General features: G+C 40.8%; 1 protein-coding gene across 10 annotated transcripts in view; it reads left to right on the top strand.

Moving 5' to 3' along the window:
* LOC125046807 (plasma membrane calcium-transporting ATPase 3-like) overlaps positions 1-11,456 on the top strand; it is a 235,816-nt gene extending 224,360 nt beyond the window's left edge. For 7 of the 10 annotated variants that reach the window (XM_047644780.1, XM_047644788.1, XM_047644771.1 and 4 more), the window contains 2 exons: positions 4,108-4,459; positions 9,032-9,181. In XM_047644780.1, the coding sequence (XP_047500736.1) occupies positions 4,108-4,459; positions 9,032-9,045 (366 nt within the window). In that variant the 3' untranslated portion in view covers positions 9,046-9,181. Of the gene's footprint in view, positions 1-4,107; positions 4,460-6,347; positions 6,402-7,089; positions 7,159-9,031 lie in introns of those variants that run through there. The other 3 variants (XM_047644821.1, XM_047644830.1, XM_047644838.1) reach the window with 3 other exon arrangements.
* The last annotated feature ends 6,736 nt before the right edge of the window (positions 11,457-18,192 follow it).

The raw sequence follows: 18,192 nt of genomic DNA, 5'->3' as shown, positions 1-18,192 counted from the left end.
GGTAAAAGTTATGGAATATCACACTTAAGCACGATGTGAATACATATAAAGTAAATTCCACATGTAGCCTTATGCATTTATGTAAAGGGTTAATAGTACCAAAATATGCATGTATGTAGATAAACACATAGAATTAATCTTACACAGGCAGTCCCAAAATGAAGTTCAGGAAGTGATTCACAGCAGAATCAATTTAGAGATAACATACATGTTTAGGTATTTGCACATATTGCACACATAGAACTTGCATGTGAGTACACACACACACACACACACACACACACACACACACACACACACACACACACACACACACACACACACACACACACACACATACACACATAAACACACACACACACACACACACACACACACACACACACACACACACACACACACATGCACATGGGCACAAACAAAAAACACACACTGGCACACAAAAGATACGCGCACACACACACGTACACACACACACACACACACACACACACACACACACACACACACACACACACACACACACACACACACACACACACACACACACACACACACACACGCATATGTACATATGATCATGGTCACACTCCGACTCGAACCAAGATTTATACCTACTCTCAGATTTACACACACACACAGACGCTTAGAGATTACCAGGCATGAACACACACATGATCACGCACATATATATCATATAGTGTATTTCAGATATTAGAGATTAAATTGTCATGTAAATAATAATGTCATTATTCAGAGTTTTGAATGTCTGCAAATGTCCACCATCATAATCTTATATGATCATGCTCAAGGATTTGTTTTGAGTAACTGGTACAGTATTTAAATTATTTCTGTTTCATTTCACCATTAAGATAGTTTACTCTTTTATATACATCATTTCATTATGTAAGTTTACTTAAGGATATTCACTCAAGGCCAGTGTGATGTTTTATATATGAATGATCAAGATATTCCTCTCATGTCCACTTTCATCATGCAGCTGTGTACCATGTGTGACTTCACCAAGACAAATCTGAGACTCGAAGTGTGTGTGTCTTTCATGCACAGAGCACTGCGATTCAACCACCAGGACAGCAATAGTGTTAGGTTTTTCCCATAAGCAGGTAGCCAGTCTGCCAGCTGGTCGCCTCAGTTAGTCAGTCAGTCAGTAACTTTCTTGTGAAATCATTACATAGTTCTTTGCAGTGGAAATGCAATAGCTCCAATGGCTGAAAAGCCCGAGTTTTGGCATTTCTTGATATCCTATTTGTTTCAGTGTGCTGGCATTCCCTTTATATATATATGTATATATATATACATCAAAGGTTTATCACACATATAAGGGGGCATCCCAAATGTAATTTTTCCTGTATCCTATTGCGTATTATTTGTTGCCTCTGCTTTGATTTCTCTTTCCTGCCATTAGCTTTCTGAACTACAGAAGGCCTTTGGTCCAGTGTCTTCACTGCCCCCACCATTTGGTCACTGCCAGGATTACCTTGAGTTGGAACATGACATCATTTGTTTGGTGTGAAACTTAGTGCTGCTTTTTCTCTGAGATGCATTTTTTGACAACTAAGTATCTGGAATGGATAATGGAAGAAAGGTTGAGATTTTAATTCTTTTTTTTTTTTTTAGATTATTATTGGCTCCAGTGATGATTATTTATATGATTTTTAGTTATCAGCTAATGAGGTTACCTCATGGCTTGTCCTTATTATGTAGTTTGTTATGCTAATCAGTTGTCTTCAAATATTTGTTTTAATAACAGTTATTTTAATTGATTAAATTTCAGCTTATTTGATGTAAGACAACCACACTGCTTTATGTGTAAAACTGATAGTTGTGCAGGTAGATCTGTGGTGGATGGCAGTTTGCAATGTCTGGTATTCTACATACCACCCTCAGCTATGTGCTTCTTTTGCCTTCTTGACAAAACAAAACGAGAAAAAAAAAATTCAAGTGGTGTGTGCCATCCTCCTGCTTATTTGATTTTATTTATTTTGTTATTTATCTGTTGACGTTGATATTATCATTTTTCTTTTTTATTATTATTTTTCACATATTTATTTTTCTTTGCGTTTAAGCCGTGTCATTATGTTATGTCTTGATTTTGTTTTATGCAATAGTGTTGTCATACCAGCGAATCACTGCAGTGTTATTATTTTGAATATCTGTGCAAATCATGTTATATCCTTCATGTACAGTGGTATATCATAGGTTTTTCTTTTTTTCCAGAAGAATTTCCTTGTCATGATTTTCTAGAATCACCTTTTATTTATTTATTTATCTATCTATCTATCTATCATTATTTTTCCATGAATTTTATTTTGGTAGCTCAATCCTGCAGCTTTTATTTTGTGGCTCTCCAAATATTCCTTTCACCTCTGTCTCTCCGACTCAATTCACTTCAACTTTCCACAAGCTACACGAAGCCCTATGGGACCTAGGCCTACCAGTGTCATGGAAGGCAGTGTTGTGGAGTTTGCCGCTACCCGAAAAGAGACACCCAACTAGGCAATTTGGCAGCAGTGGTATCAAAGAGATGTGACAATTTTATCAGGGCTAGGATTTTTCGCTGGCCCAGTCATCTCTGCCTCAAGCCATTAGCCTCACTCCTTAGCGTTTCCATGAACCTCTTACAAGGATTGACAGAGGCGTGTCCGGCAGCATGATGTCGGGTCCGCGAAACTTGGCACTCCCCAGTGCATGAAGACCAGCCTAGGTTCAGCCTTTGTTTTTTTTTATGATTTCTCTAATTTCCAGGTATGATTTTTTTCCATAGAGTAATTAATGCAGCATGTCTTCATTTTTTACTGCTGGGCATGCAGTAGTGCATGCCAAGTAGATTTACATGTCTTAACTCCCGTAGACAGACAGATAGAGCAGCAGACCTATAACAGGAAACCTCCTGCTGCCCCCCGTATTTGGAACAGTACCACGTGTCTGCCACGTGTTCCATCTTTTTGGGCAAGTGCATGCAAGTAGTGGCAGCTAGTTATTTCCTTTGTTGGATACTTTTCTACAATGCTGCGTCTCAACACTCCACTCGTCACCTGCTATTGGCACAAGTGCCATGTGTTGTAATATGTAGGCTCAGTCTGTAAATACCAAAGTTACTCCATTCTCTGACTGACTGTGTATAATCAGAATCCTTCCCCTAACAAGGAATTACCAATGTCTTATAAGGCTGACCCAGTACTTTGTATATTGTACAACAGTATCTGTCTTATGCGCATATTTGTTTTTAGAATTTGTTCAATATAAATTTAGTCAATTTTATATTAGTATTTAGGACCCCTGCTAATTTTCTACTGCACTTATAGCATCTCACTTGTGAAATCTTGTCCCATAATATACCATCCCCAAGCCCTTTACTAATTTTTACTTTTGATTTAACAGTAAGTTTGTTTTGCTCCTCCTGTGACCGACACCCCTGGGTTTTGTAACAGGTTGGTAAGAGTAGCCACATAGCCGTACAGCTGTTGTTGTCTTAAAGATGTCGTAATGCTATGTGTTACCCCCTCCCACCCTTGCCTATTTGTTCTAAATTTTAGATACCCTTGAATTCCCAGAAGTAAATCCTAGCTAATTATGTACGTGGTGCTAAGAGATGGAGTGTGTAGACTGTGGCTAGAGCAAGAGGCTAGAATGTTTGTTCTCTGTGCTGCATAGATCATTTCTCTTGGTGGTGACGGGCTAGCGGCCTCAACACTACTGTGGCCCGGTGCCTAGTCTGTTGTGTTCTGGCTGCCACTGCTGTGCACGCAGCTTGCATGTTTCTAGGTCGCCCCGTGCCACTAGGCGTCCGTCACACTGGGCTGCGTCACACCATCCTCACCCAGTCTCAAACAGCCAACAGCCCTCACCTCCTTCGGCCTCAGTCTCCTGTCATTATAACTACTTATTATTATTATTATCATGTCGACATGACTAGTCACTCCTAGTTTTTTTATGTTTGTTTGTTAATAGCACTGTATTACCAGTGACTTGTCTGGTGAGTTTTATTTTTAATTTTTTACGTGTTGCTACTAACATGTACATGATGAGATGTGGATGTTTTACAATGGTGTGGGGGTTTGATTGGATGTCCCGTCCCGTTTGCAGTTGAGAGTAATACGAGCATTCAAGTCAACCCTGGAAGACTTGGAAGAACGGCGGTCGTGCCATAGTTTGCATAGTTTGCGCATCTCGCGCAGTCAGCAGGGCAACCGGCCCATGTCAGACATCAGTTACATAGATGAGGACTCTACGAAAAGCCCAAGTCCCAATAGTGACAAGCGGTGCGGGTCGTGCAACGCAACTGTGCGCCTCGTAACGCCCGTCGAGGAGTCATCACCCACCACGGCTGAGACCGCCCCCCTGGTACCCCCCGGCAGCCCTCCCCCAGGCGGGCCTGCTGCAGCAGCAACCCAGCAGCTGGGGCACCACCGACCCCACACCCACGCCAACACACAAAGTACTAAGTGCTGCCACCACCACCACCACCACCACTTTGCTGTCACTTCCCCTATCCCTCCGCTCCTACAGCCCCTTTCCCCGCACCATTTTAATACTTTGGTGGCCCAGACCCTTCACTCTAACATGGCAGCGCACTCCAGCACACTGCAGCCCGCCTCCCCACCTGCCCCTCCAGATATACCTACCCTTGTTCATGAAACTAGTATCTGACCCCCTCCCCAGGACTGATTGTGGTTTTTTCCACATGATCGTTTTGTAAAATTCCCACAACTCTATCCTTGGGTGATAAGCCTCCTCCGAGTCTGAATCGACCCGCTCATCCTATGTCCTTCCCCAAGAGACTTTCTGGCCATTTGACTTGGCAAAAGTTAGTCCCTTCCAGCCCCAATCTGCTCATCCTACTCCCATCTCAGGCTTAATCATGTGACCCCCACCTAGCCCTCCCACCCCACCTGCAAATGTGCCCCTGCCTTAGTCTATGCACCTGCACAATTGTTTCTATGCATTTGTTCTGTGTTCTAACCATTTTTAGTATTTAAACACAATTTCCTATTAGCTAAAACACTCTAGCTTCCTGTCCCTTTCTTAATTATATTGTTCTGGTATATTTTTTTCTAATTTTCTTTCTTTCTTTCTTACTTATTTTCTCGTAGTCCATTAAAACTCCCTGTTTTCTTTAGTTATAGTTACTTGACCTTGGCTCAAGTGGTTACCCTGCTCCCCCTCCCCTCCCGCTGCTGACCTGGCCTGTCCGTGTGGGTGGGTGAGTGTCAGTCATGTGGGCTGAGGGTGTTCCCATGGTGGGCCGAGCGTAGGGTGTGCTGGGGGCCGGGCACTCTGTTGCCTGTCACTTCTTTTGCCTTGAGGCCTGTGAGGCTGAGTGTTGTGGTCTTGCCCTGCCCTTGCCACTTCCCACTGATTGCCACAGCATCTGAGGGTTGTGGTGGTTGGCGGTCTGCAGGCCAGCCTGGCTCCCCGGCGGGACCTTTGCTACAACAGACTGAGACAATATCTCACGTGCACCTCACTAACAACTCCCGCCTCAACTGTTACTAGTCTAGCGTATGCCAGGGTAACTAACACACATCTTGTGTACTAATTTCTAATGCGCAGCTAGAGGAGACGTGGTTTTGCACTGCATGTTGTGTTTTGTGTTGTGTATTTATTTTATTATGTGCAGTTTGCCATGTGGTTATGGAGAGTGCCAAATGCTGAAATGTTTCCCCAGCTTTGGAGAACAGAAAAAAAAAGAAAGTTTTTAAACAATAGTTTAAATAGTGAGAAAACTCTCTTAAATTTAACTGAAGCAAATCTTGGAGACCATAAAGGAAGCTTGCCCTGGTGGTGACTGAGACCATAGCCTTGATTTTACCCTATCTGTGTGATTGTGTCCCTCTTCCCTGCCTGTCCCATACATTATGTCTTCTTTACCAGAGCTTATTCCTTCATTACTACTTTCTTAGAATTATCATCTTTTACTTGTGTTTGTTCTTTTGGGCTGGGGTAGTTGCTGACACAGATATGGCTGCACACTGGACCCCCAACCGTCATATTGCTAGGGGACTGGAGGTGCAGTAGGGGTCCAGAATTCCCCTTAGGTGTTGAACATCTGCTCACTGAGGTAGGATCCAGGGTTTTATCCCTGGTTCGGCATCATGCCTGTTCCTGGTGCCATGGCAGATAAAGAAGCCAATAATTTTGGACTGGTTCCTCCTCACCCAGGGAGCTGTCTTGTGTCAGCCGCTCATCTTGAAGCTGTCGCCACTGGGTTCATTTTTTACTTTCCAGCCACCATGGAGCCCTTTATGTAGGCTTTGTCTTAAGCTGATCGTAATCTTTGGATGAACATGGTGTTGAGCGTATCATTCTGTTATTTTCCCTGGTAGGAGGATCAGGAAGGAGAAACACATGGGGGTGAGGTATGAACCAGAGCATCTGTTTCTCTCAGCCCCTTGTACCTGAGCTATTCTCAGTGAGTAAGCCACTGTGCTAGACACCTCACCCGCAGCATTAGCCCAAATCTAAGGTCCTCAACATTTAGTGGCTATTAGAGCAGGCCTATTTACAGTATTCACCTGCATAATCAGTTTCTCGCTAGTGTACCCACCGTAGTGACTCTTGCAGCGGTAGTTGTCCATTGGGTTTCCATCATTATTATTTTTAGTCGAGTTGTGCTCTCTGTGCATGAAGATGTGTTTCTTCTTCAACGGTCCCGGAGCCACACAGATCGTGAGTTGGTGTCCTGAGTGTAAGCGTATTAATCCCCGCGTGCCCCTGTAATGTCTAGGCGAGTCCCGGGTAGGTGTGGACACCCCGTGTGTTGTCTGTAGTTTCTACTCCACTACTGCTGCTCCACTATCCCCTGCACACCACACAGTGTACATACACCACCTGGCCCGTACGCCGCGTGCCGCCTGAAACAAGGTGTGTAGAACACAAGGGCGTGTACTGTGGGCGAGTGGGTGACCGCAGCCACCACTTACCAGGCTGTGGGCGCCATTGGCGTGGGAGAGCGAGGCGTGTCCTTGTCTTCTATGCACCTTGCTGTATAATACATCCCTGGCCAGCTCTAACTTACCACTGTAGCCACTCGCCCTCACCACTGTTATTATTATTCTCATGGTTCAGGTCATTGGAGGCACGTTGCAGGAGCGGCTGATACCCGTACCGTATAGCAAGACCTCCACAGACCAGGCTGTAAGCTACACCCCTCTCTCTTGTCTCTTCTTAGACTCATTTTTTGGACTAATGTGATCGCTCGCTCACTTCCCCTCACGTCTCTGCCCTTGATCTGTGCTGTTTGCTTCTTTTCTTTCATGGAAGCTGTAGGCTGGTTGACTTTAATGTCAAATAGAAATGACTTAAGGTAAAATCACTTTAAATGAACCATCCTATCATGCCTCCAAACTGTCTCTTACACAGAACAAAGTACACAGTCCCATTCCCCAGCTATAAGCCAAAGGTAACTCCTTACTAATCTTATTCCAGTCATTAAACATATTCCCTTTAAATGAAAATAATATACCAAGAAAGTTGCATGTCCCTACTCATATCAGTAGAACAAGTTAAAATCATATTGTGTAAGAGACCTCAATTTTCATTGATATTTTACAAATTTAAATATGTTTTGCTTCTATCCAGCCATGTATCACTTCCTTATTCCTGTTTCCCGCATGACTCTAGAGCGACTAGTGACATAGACCTAGGTTGTTTAGATGGCACAGTTAGTTTAGACTTGCCTGTTTTGTTAAGTGTTTTATCTTGTGGCGAGAAAGTCAGGTTTTTATGTGTCAAGTCTACAGTTTTTACCTCTTTTTTGGTATTTGTCGTCAGGAGTAATAAATGGCAGCCAGTGTTTCTATGTGTCATTCTTGTTTCTTAGATCTTAGATCTTGGTGTGAATGGTAAGCATGTTAGCATGAATTTTGTGTACATGTCCTCGTTAGTGTGTGTAACCAAATAATATTGATGTTGTTGACCTGTCCATCTAATCCCAAAACCCTGTGTTGTGAATGACCCTGAGTGGGTGTGGGTATGTTGTAACTGCCCACACCTACCCAGTCTGAGTGTTTGTGTGAGTTAACATATGGTGCACGCACCACAAATGGCACATGCCCCGGACTGGCTTCCTGCCGCCGCCGCTAAATGACAGTTCTTGAAATATTGTTTTTCTAATAACTGCATATGTACATACAAAGTCTACTGCTGCTGCTGTTAATTATGTGCCAAAAGCACTAGCAGCAGCAGCAGCAGTGGTAGGAGAGGACAGATGAGGGCGGTAGGGGGTTGTTATCCGGGTGCGCGCATGCCGCATGAGCCGCGCACTATGGAGAGCCTCCAGCCAACATGCAGTGCCCACGTTCTCTGGCTGCCAACTTTGTCTTGATGTCTGGTGTGTGTCCATCGGCGTAGGAGCTACAGAGCTCCGCCTGTCGTGTAGATCCTATGGCAGCCAGCAACACTCTCTCAAGTACTCTGTATAAGTGCACGTTCTATTTACTGTTAACAATTTTTACCTTTCATATTTAATCGACTTTTGAATGTTTATATTCTGTATTTTCTTACATACTAACCATCATAACTTCTTCGTTGTATTGGCACCTAACAGGCTGAAAAAGCCACCTAATGAAGATGCAGTACACGGTTCAAGTTTGGCATGGGATCTTTGCAATGAGCATGACTTTTTGCTTGTGTGTGCGAGCGGCGGGTGAGCGTCCTTGCCCCCGCCGCTCCTGCTGACGCTGTAACGCTCCGTGGTTGGCAGCAAGGCACACTCCTCACCCTCTCACTTGTCAGCAGCTCTCACAGTAACCCTCACAGTCAAGTTTAAAGACTTCGTCATATCAGAGAACATTTTTTTGCAATTTATGTCTCATGTTTCAGTGAAAAGTCAAAATTTATGTTTTTTTTAATCCCATGATTCATTCCTTTAAGTGTTGAAGTGCCTTGGACTGATGTAGTTAGATTTTTCTCTTTGTTTGGTGTTCTGTACGTGGTTTAGTTGTGTCCAAGGCATATGTTAATTGACACCATACACCTATTAAAATGACCTTTGTGGCCTCTTTTTCAGATTCGAGTAGTTAATGCGTTTCGGCAGGGGCTTGATGCACGGCCTTCCAACCCAAACCTGGCGGCAGTGCTGAAGAAGCAGACGTCCCTGAGCAAACGGTTGTCCCAGGGGTCTTCACTGGAGTATGCCGACATGTGTCCGGATCCAGAAGAATTAACAGTGCCAGAGATCGACGTTGAGCGTTTATCCTCACACAGTCACACCGAGACTGCTGTGTAGGCCCTAGTGTAGGCCCCCATGCCGCTTTCTCAGGGCCAACTGCACCTCCAGCAGCAGTAGCAGCACTGGCAGCAACAGTAGTGTGATCAGCAGCAGCAGCAGCAGCAGCAACAGCCATTAGCCACTACCGTAGTAGCTAGCGGGTGCCACCTGTGGTGTGGTGCCTAGGTGCTGGGCTCCGTCGCGACTGACAATGACTGACTGCGATAATCAGGGTGGCTCGGGCGGGCTAAGGCGGTGACAGTTCATGTTTGGGAGAGAGAGAGAGAAAAAAAACTGTGGGTGCTGTGCACACCTGTTATTGGTGGCGGTGGGCTGCCTGGGCTCCCGTGAGTTGTCTTCCTGGGGGCCTGCTGTCCTGCATCTACCCAGCCTGAACACACCCCTTAAGGGGCATGCCCAACTGTCCCTCCGCCTGTGCCCACCTCTGGTGCACACCCACACTCACTGGTGTAAGCCAAGGACTCACTTTAACAGTGTGCCGCCGCGCCCGTTGTTTCATCATGTCCTACTGTTAATAGTCTTGTGTATAGTAAGGGTTGTTATTGCATAGTCTACCAATTATAGATATGGTAAAGGGTTTTTGCCAGAGGGTTAGATCTGTTGAACAATACTAAGGACAAATTACCATTATACCTGTAGTCAAAGGACGTTTTAAAACTCTCTAAAGAAGTTGTGGAAACTTGTATATTCATGAATGTTCTTGGTTCTTGTTTTCTAAAACCATGTTGGCTGTTCCTGATACTAGAGTCTATACATCTCTGTTTTGTTTATGTTTGGCAGTATTGTTTTGTCCATTTGCTGTGTATGGAAGATGAGACCTAGGTTGTATGACTGGTGGTACCTCTTAGCTTAAGTGGTATGATCGTTGCATTGCTACAAGTTGTGTGGTGGAGCCAGCCTTGTTATGAGCCCGGCTTCACAACACAACCACTACTGATGTCTAGGTTTAATCAGACATCTTTGCATTTAATACTAATAATCCTAACATCATGGGGGTCGTTTTTATGGAGCAATAGTTGTTTTGAAGTATATATAATAGTGATGATGCTTGTCAATAATTCAATCACTGAAGGTAATTGTCATGTTATGTAATTAACAATATTACAAATGAACTGGTGCACGGTTGTTCACGACCTTATCACCTGTTATAATGTTGGCTAGCCAATGGAACCAATTTTATTTGTTGTGCCCATGTGAGGAGCACTCCAGAGGCCTGCAATTGTGTACGGCCACCCTGGGAGTAAGCCCTAGGACTTTTTCATGCCCCTGCAAGCACTAAGTACTGACCTTGGATATTTCCTTGGATCTAGCTTCAGTGCTCTTGTTAAAAAATATGGAAACCCATAGGGGAGCTTGACTTTACCCATGGAAATATGGCATTTAAACTTGCCAGTCAACATCCCCGACCCCACTAATCCCACCACCTGCTCTTATCCCCCCTAATCCCCCTCCGCCTCTGTCTTTCCTCCCCTCTCCATTCTCCATCACCATTCCCAGAATCCCCTTCCCCTGACTATCACATTTCACCACTCCAGGTTGACTCGATGTCTGTTTGCGTGGTCTGCCCTCTACCATCCTGTTCTTAGGTGTGGCAAATATGCATTAGTTTTAAGTCAGTTCTCTGGGCTGTTCACCAAACCATTACACATAACAAATTGTAGTCAATAGCGAACAGTTATTTCATTCTTTTCCGTAGAGAAAGTGAAGGATTTTCTAAATACTGAAATGTTGTAAATCCAATAAATGTTAATGTAAAATGGTAGAGATAACCAAGATAAACCTTCTGTAAATCTTCAGTAAATCTTCAGTCATTTTGTGATGCTCGTCTCTTGACATGTCAGCCACGACACTCCTTAACCTTATGTTTGTCAACTAATTCTAGGACTGAGGAAGTCTAAGATCACTGGAAGTTTGATAAGAAAAAGGCCTTGTACTTCTTCTCTTTGTCCATTATCTGATGTGTGTGTGTGTGGGTCCATGGATGGTTTGTGCAGTGTGGAGCTGCGAGGCCCAACATGACTCCCGAGAAGCAAAGGATATGAGTCTGGCTTCCGTTGTGATGATGCTCTGTCACCAACCATGCACTCGAACGCGCGTAGTACTTTAGATTTTTCGTGGATATAAACAAATGGCTTCTATTGTTAATAGGAAAGAACATTACTTGTTGCGTTTGTTAACTTTAAAAATACAGGTTTTCAAGAGTCCACATCTTTTCTTCCTTTTCCCTTTGAGAATGTAATGGGATCTGCATTACATTCATACTGCATTGAATACATTGCACCATCGACTTGATTCCCCAATATGTAAAATTAACTGTTGGAACTGATAAGTGCAATATGAAATTAACATAAAGGATACTATAAATCAGTTGTAAGAAAATTATTATGTAAACAATTGAGTTAGTACTGAATCTTGTTCTAACTCTGAACTGGTAATCATCCCTTAACTTACATGGATATAGCTACAGACAAGTCCAAAGAATCAAGGAATATACGTATACAGGATATTTCTCTGTAATCTTGATAATTTATCTTATTCCAAGAGAAACCAGCACAGAGAAAATTAATAATTAAAATAGGTCATTTACAAGGAAAAGTTCCATTACTGATGTTGTATAACTAAAGCAAAGGATATGAAATGAGTTTCATATACTCAAGAATCATATACAAAATAAATTACACTTGAAAACTCAAAATGATCATCTTTAATATGTAATTTGTATTACTACATTATGCATCATATGTATTTCAAACAATGAAAATTAAATTATAGACTGGCTTCACAAAAAGCATTGTTTTTGTTATGTCTAAACTAGCACATCGGTCGGATTTGCAGGGGAGTCAGGAAGTTTAAGGGGAAGCATTGGAAGCTAGTTTACTCATTTGTCAGTGTTTGTATCACTATGAAGTCATGTATTCAAGGAATATTATTTTATATTTACATAAATAAAGAGGTGGCATACCCCAGTGGTAGAAAGTTGGATTTCCAATTGCATGGTCCTGGATTCGTGCCAGCCCAATTCCCAGTCCACTCATTTGATTGAGTGTTGGGATGCTATATATATATATATATATATATATATATATATATATATATATATATATATATATGTGTGTATATGTATACATGTATGTATGTGTATATATATATATATATATACATGTATATATATATATATATATATATATATATATATATATATGTATACATGTATATATATATGTATATATATATATGTATACATGTATATATATACACATGTATATATATGTATACATGTGTGTAAATATATATATACATGTATATATATGTATAAATGTATATATGTATAAATGTATATATATGTTTATATGTATACATATGTATACATGTATATATATATATGTATACATGTATACATACATATATATGTATACATGTATACATGTATATATATGTATATACATGTATATATATGTATATATGATATATATGATATATATGATATATATATGTGTGTATATATATATGTATATGTATATATATATGTATGTGTGTATGTATATATATATTATATATATGTATACACATACACATGTGTATGTAGGTATATGTGTGTGTGTGCGTGTGCGTGTGCGTGTGCGTGTACACATATGTGTATATAGGTATATGTGTGTGTGTATATGTGTGTGTGCGTGTGCGTGTGCGTGTGCGTGTACACATATGTGTATATAGGTATATGTGTACATGTATATATATAAATATATACATATAAATAAATATATATATAATTATATATACATATATATATAAATATATACATACATATATAAATATATATATATATACATATAATTATATATACATATATATATAAATATATGTATACATATATAAATATATATACAAATATATACATATATATACATATATATATGCATATATATATAAAAATATATATATACACTTATATATATTATATATATTATATATATATATATATACTCTATATATAGTATACATGTATATCAGGGCTACTCAACTGGCGGCCCGCGGTCTGAATCCGGACTTGCTGAGTGTTGAAGCGGGACCCCAGGCTCCAGGAGGAGAAAAGGATAATTAAATAAAATGAAGGTCCCGGCGATAGATTCTTGAAAGTCTTTCCTCGACTGACTGTAGGGTAAGTTTGGGGTCTGTCGTGCATATGTAATTAACCTACAGAAAACGTTCCATTTCAATTGTTTTTCTGAAAAAAATATCCACGTCTTGTTATATTTTAGCTACAATTTTTTTTTTTTTTTTTTTTTTTTTTTTTTTTTTTTTTTTTTATCTACAAGTTAGCTTTATAATTTGTATAAATAAGTCAAAGAATAAATATGAAATAAATAAAAATCTTATGTGAATAGTATGGAGTACTCAGATTGGTGGTTTTATTTTCATGATTGCATGTAAAATATTTATCCGGACCTCTGCATATATTGGAACTTGTCTAATTGGATCCTTGCTCATAATAGTTGAGTAGCCCTGATGTATATGTTTCTATATGAGTGTATATATTTATATATGTGTGTGTGTGTGTGTGTGTGCATGTGTGCATGTATATTTATGTACACACATATATGTGTGTACACACACACACACACACACACACACACACACACACACACACACACACACACACACACACACACACACACACACACACACACACACACACATATATATATGTGCATATGTATATGGGGCAAAGTCAGAGGGAATGGCAGAGGTGGCTTCCACCTAGAGCGACTGCCCGAGGCTTATCCTCAGGTGGGTTATACAGGTAGGAGCTTGGAACATCTGGTCTTTGCAGCAGGATGAGCATTTACCCCTGCTGTCGAAGGAACTGAAGCAGTTGGGAGTTGAGGTGGCTGCCCTCTCAAAGGTGAGAAACCTGGCAGCGGTTTGATCAGTACTGATGGGTACACCTACTACTAGTTGGGCCCGGGCAATGATAACCATTTCCAGGGAGTTGACATAGCCATCTCCAATCGACTTCAACCGTCATTAGTAGAGGTAACACCAGTTGACGAGGGGATTATGGCATTGAGATTATCTTATTGCTGTGTACACTCCTACTGATGTTTGTAAACTCAATGAGGAAAAGGCATTCTATGCCAAACTCACATGTATGTCAGATAGAAGATTGTATCAGGTTTAAAGGAAGGACTTAAATTGGGGATAATAATCCGCTGCTAGAGTACGTGAGAGGCGAGGTTGATGTGATGTATACTTAATGGCGGAGTGTGCTAGAGTATCTACCAGTTCATTGTCGAGGATTCCGACATGGCTGGGCACCCAGCAAAATTTGATAGATTTGTAGTATGTAGACAGGTAGACCAACCAGTTAAAGGGATTTAGGTTGTGGTTTGGATGTAATTGTGACAAGGCAGGAACCATCCGTAAGGCTGCGGAAAGAAATTTTGACTTTTGTTTTTGGAGGCATTGTTGGATGAGAATGTTGTCTGAATAAGGGGCTGTAGAGGGGATCACAAACAATCTATCTCATTTACCTGGGCTAAACGGAGTATTTAAAAGGTTTATGGAAAGAGGTAGTAGAAATACAAGGTCTTGTGGAAGAGGAGTGGTGTTGAGATGATTAGTACTGCGGACAGTAGGCATTGAGGAGGGGATATTATTATTTATTTAACATTTTCTGCCGCGACAATATCTAAGGTCATTGTGGCAGCGTAAGCAAACTATAGCAATAGGGTGGAAGTTCTTTTGGGATTTCCAGAATGGTTAATCGTTAAAACAAATAGATGAGCTAGACATCAAAAAAAGTATTGTGGCAAAAAGGGTAAAAATGAGTTAATTATTAGATTAAGTGGACAGAAGAAGGGGATGGGGATAAAGAAGAGGAGGAAAAGGAAAGTAGAAGATGAGGCGACGGCTGAGGTCCATGGCAGGGTGATCCCTACATAGGGCCCCAGTCTCCGTTTCCTAAGCTCCCCTTAAAACAACGAGCAAGGGACTGGGGAGGGGTAGTAGAAGTGTTCAGTCATGGCCAAGGGGGGGTCTTGGGTTAGGGAATCAGGGGGATTAAAATTAGTGGGACTAGTTTGCCTCTAATAAAGGTACAAAATCTTCAATACGTCGAGGGAAGGATGAAGGATGATTGGGAAACTGTTAGCTTGGTGAGAGATAACTGGAGAAAACGAGTATAGCATCTTTAAGACAAATGGGCATGACTGAGAAAGGAATGGAAGGCCTGATTTAGTATGTAGCCTCTCAACTGGACAGAATCTGAAGGCGTGTAGGATTAATCAAAAACCGCAATGGTGGACTGTGTCAAAGTGAATGAGAAGGGAGTCAGAGGCAGAATATAATGGTAACCATAATCAAGAGTGGATAGGATTAGCGTAATATGGAGATGGAGGAAGGTTTTGCGGTCTGACCCCAGGACAAATGAGTGAGTCTGTAAAAGTCGGAGGCTTTCTCTTTAAAAGAAAGAATATAATCTTGCCAAGACAATTTGGAATAAAACATGACGCCAAGGAACTACCATGAAGGAGGAATTGGATGGGAGCATCACATAGGAGTGGAAGCTGGGAGCCTTCATGTGAACAAGCAAAAAGGATCGTAGAAAACTGAAAGCTGTGGTTGGTGGCCCAAGAGAAGATTGCAGACAAGAGAGCAAAGTCAAAGAGTATATACATTAATTACAAAGATGTTTTTTTTTTTTTTTTTTATAAATAATAACATCTTACACATAATGAGTAGAAACAATTCCAAGGCTAAGGGAGTTTTTTTGTCCATAAGGCTGTGTTTGTGGATTCCCAGAATGGTTCATGTCAAAACAAATGTGCTAAACATCAAAGGTCATATACCATTATGATGAAATATTGTGGCGAAAAGGGTAAAAATGAGTTAATGATTAGGATAAGAGGATAGAAGGGGATGGTGAAGAGAAGAAAAAAGAAGGAATTTTATCTTATATATTGTTTTTTTCCCCTGCTGTATCTATAACTATGGTCATTGGCGGTGTATTCAAAATATAGCGACATAGTGGAACTTGAGTGCGAAGCCCCCAGGTAAGTTTTTGGTTCAATAAGGCGATCTATAGGGATTTCCAAAATGGTTAATGGTCAAAACAAATTGATGTGCCAGACATCAAAAGTCACATAACATTATAATAAAGTATTGTGGCAAAATGGGTAAAAATGAGTTCATGATTAGGATAAGAGAATGGAATGGAAATGACGAAGAAAAGGAAAACGAGAGGAGAAAAGACCATGCGATATTAGTTTTTTTTTTTTTTTTTTTATTGATCATTAGTTGTATATACAAAATATTACGAAAGAGTGGGGCATATATATATATATATATATATATATATATATATATATATATATAATATATATATATATTTTTTTTTTTTGGGGGGGGGGGGGTCAGTAAGGTGATGTTTATGGATTTCCAGAATGGTCAATGGTCAAAACAAACAAGTGGACCAGATATCAAAGGTTACATAACATTATGGTAAAGTATTGTGGCAAAAAAGTAAATAAGAGTTAACGATTTGGATAAATGAACAGGAGATTAAGAAAATAAGGAAAAGGAAGAGGGAGAGAAGGAGAAGAAAATACCCTGGAAAATTAGTGGAGGCGAGGGCTGAAGCCCAAGGCAGGAGTCATCCCCTACATCGGTCCTTAGTCTCCGTCTCCTCGTCCCCCCCCCCCCCCCCCACACACACACACAGCAACAACGAGCTAGGGATTAGGGGGCGGGGTTAGTTGAGACGAGGACTAAGAGCTAAGGTAGGTGTGATCCCTTATATTGGGCCTCAGTCTCTGTCTCCTGGGTCCCCCCCCCCCCCCTTCCTCCTCCCCAACGACTTTCATTTTGAAAGTAATCAGTTGATGCTCCTAATATTTGGTGGTAAGTTCCAGATTATATATTTATTGAAAAGCTGCTGCGTCAACATCTAAGGTCATTAGCGGCATATTTAAAATATTTAGATAAGGTGGGAGCTTGGGAGGCGAAGACGCTGGATAAGAATTTTTTTGGTTCACTGTGGATTTCCAGAACGGTCAAAATAAACAAAGGTCAGACATCAAAGGTCGCAGAGCATTATCGCAAAGTATAGTGGCAAAAATAGTACAAGGCTGAGGTCCAAGGTAGGGGGATACCCATCATTGGACCTCCGTCTCCTAAGAACCCCCACAAGTTTCAAAATGAAAGTAATCAGTTGGAGTGATTTCTAATATTTCGTGGTAGGTTGTTCCAGATCTCAGGTCCTTGGATTTTCATTTGTCTTGATCTTGTTTCCGTTAATCTGTCTGGTTTGAATGCGTTTTGTTAGCTGTGGTTTGTGGAGGCATTAACTAATGAGGATATTTATTTATTTACTGGAAATTTTCTGCCGCGTCAACATCTACGATCATTAGCGGCGTGTGCAAAACAGTATTTGGGTGGGATTTGGTGGCAAACCCCCAGGTAGATTTTTTGGTTCAGTATGGCAAAGTTTCTGGATTTCATCTACTTGGGAGTAGATGAAACCGAAACGATCCCCAGGAGCTGATTCGGAAAGGTTGGTTGGTTGGTTTTTTTTTTTTTTTTTTTTTTTTTTTTTTTTTTTTTTTTTTTTTTTTTTTTTTTTTTTTTTTTTTTTTTTTTTTTTTATAGATCCAGCAACACCGAGCAGCTGGATCCACCAGAGACAATGTCAGAAGTGGGCACCCTAGATGCACGAGAGGACGATGATCAAGTAAATGTCATTTAAATAAATATAAATCAATGTATTATATGAGAGACAAATGGGAAGCTTGCATTGAAATGCATTAATATCTTTTATTAATTTGTTTAATTAAAACTTTCTGCCGTGTCAACGTCTAAGGTCACTAGCTTCGCATTCAACATATAGTAATAGTGTGAGGCTTGGGGGTAAAGCCCCTAGGTAAGGAGGTGCTATATGACAT

The sequence above is a fragment of the Penaeus chinensis genome, chromosome 4, assembly GCF_019202785.1.
Source record: "Penaeus chinensis breed Huanghai No. 1 chromosome 4, ASM1920278v2, whole genome shotgun sequence".
Taxonomy (NCBI): domain Eukaryota; kingdom Metazoa; phylum Arthropoda; class Malacostraca; order Decapoda; family Penaeidae; genus Penaeus; species Penaeus chinensis.
This window is presented reverse-complemented; position numbering and strand designations above follow the sequence as displayed.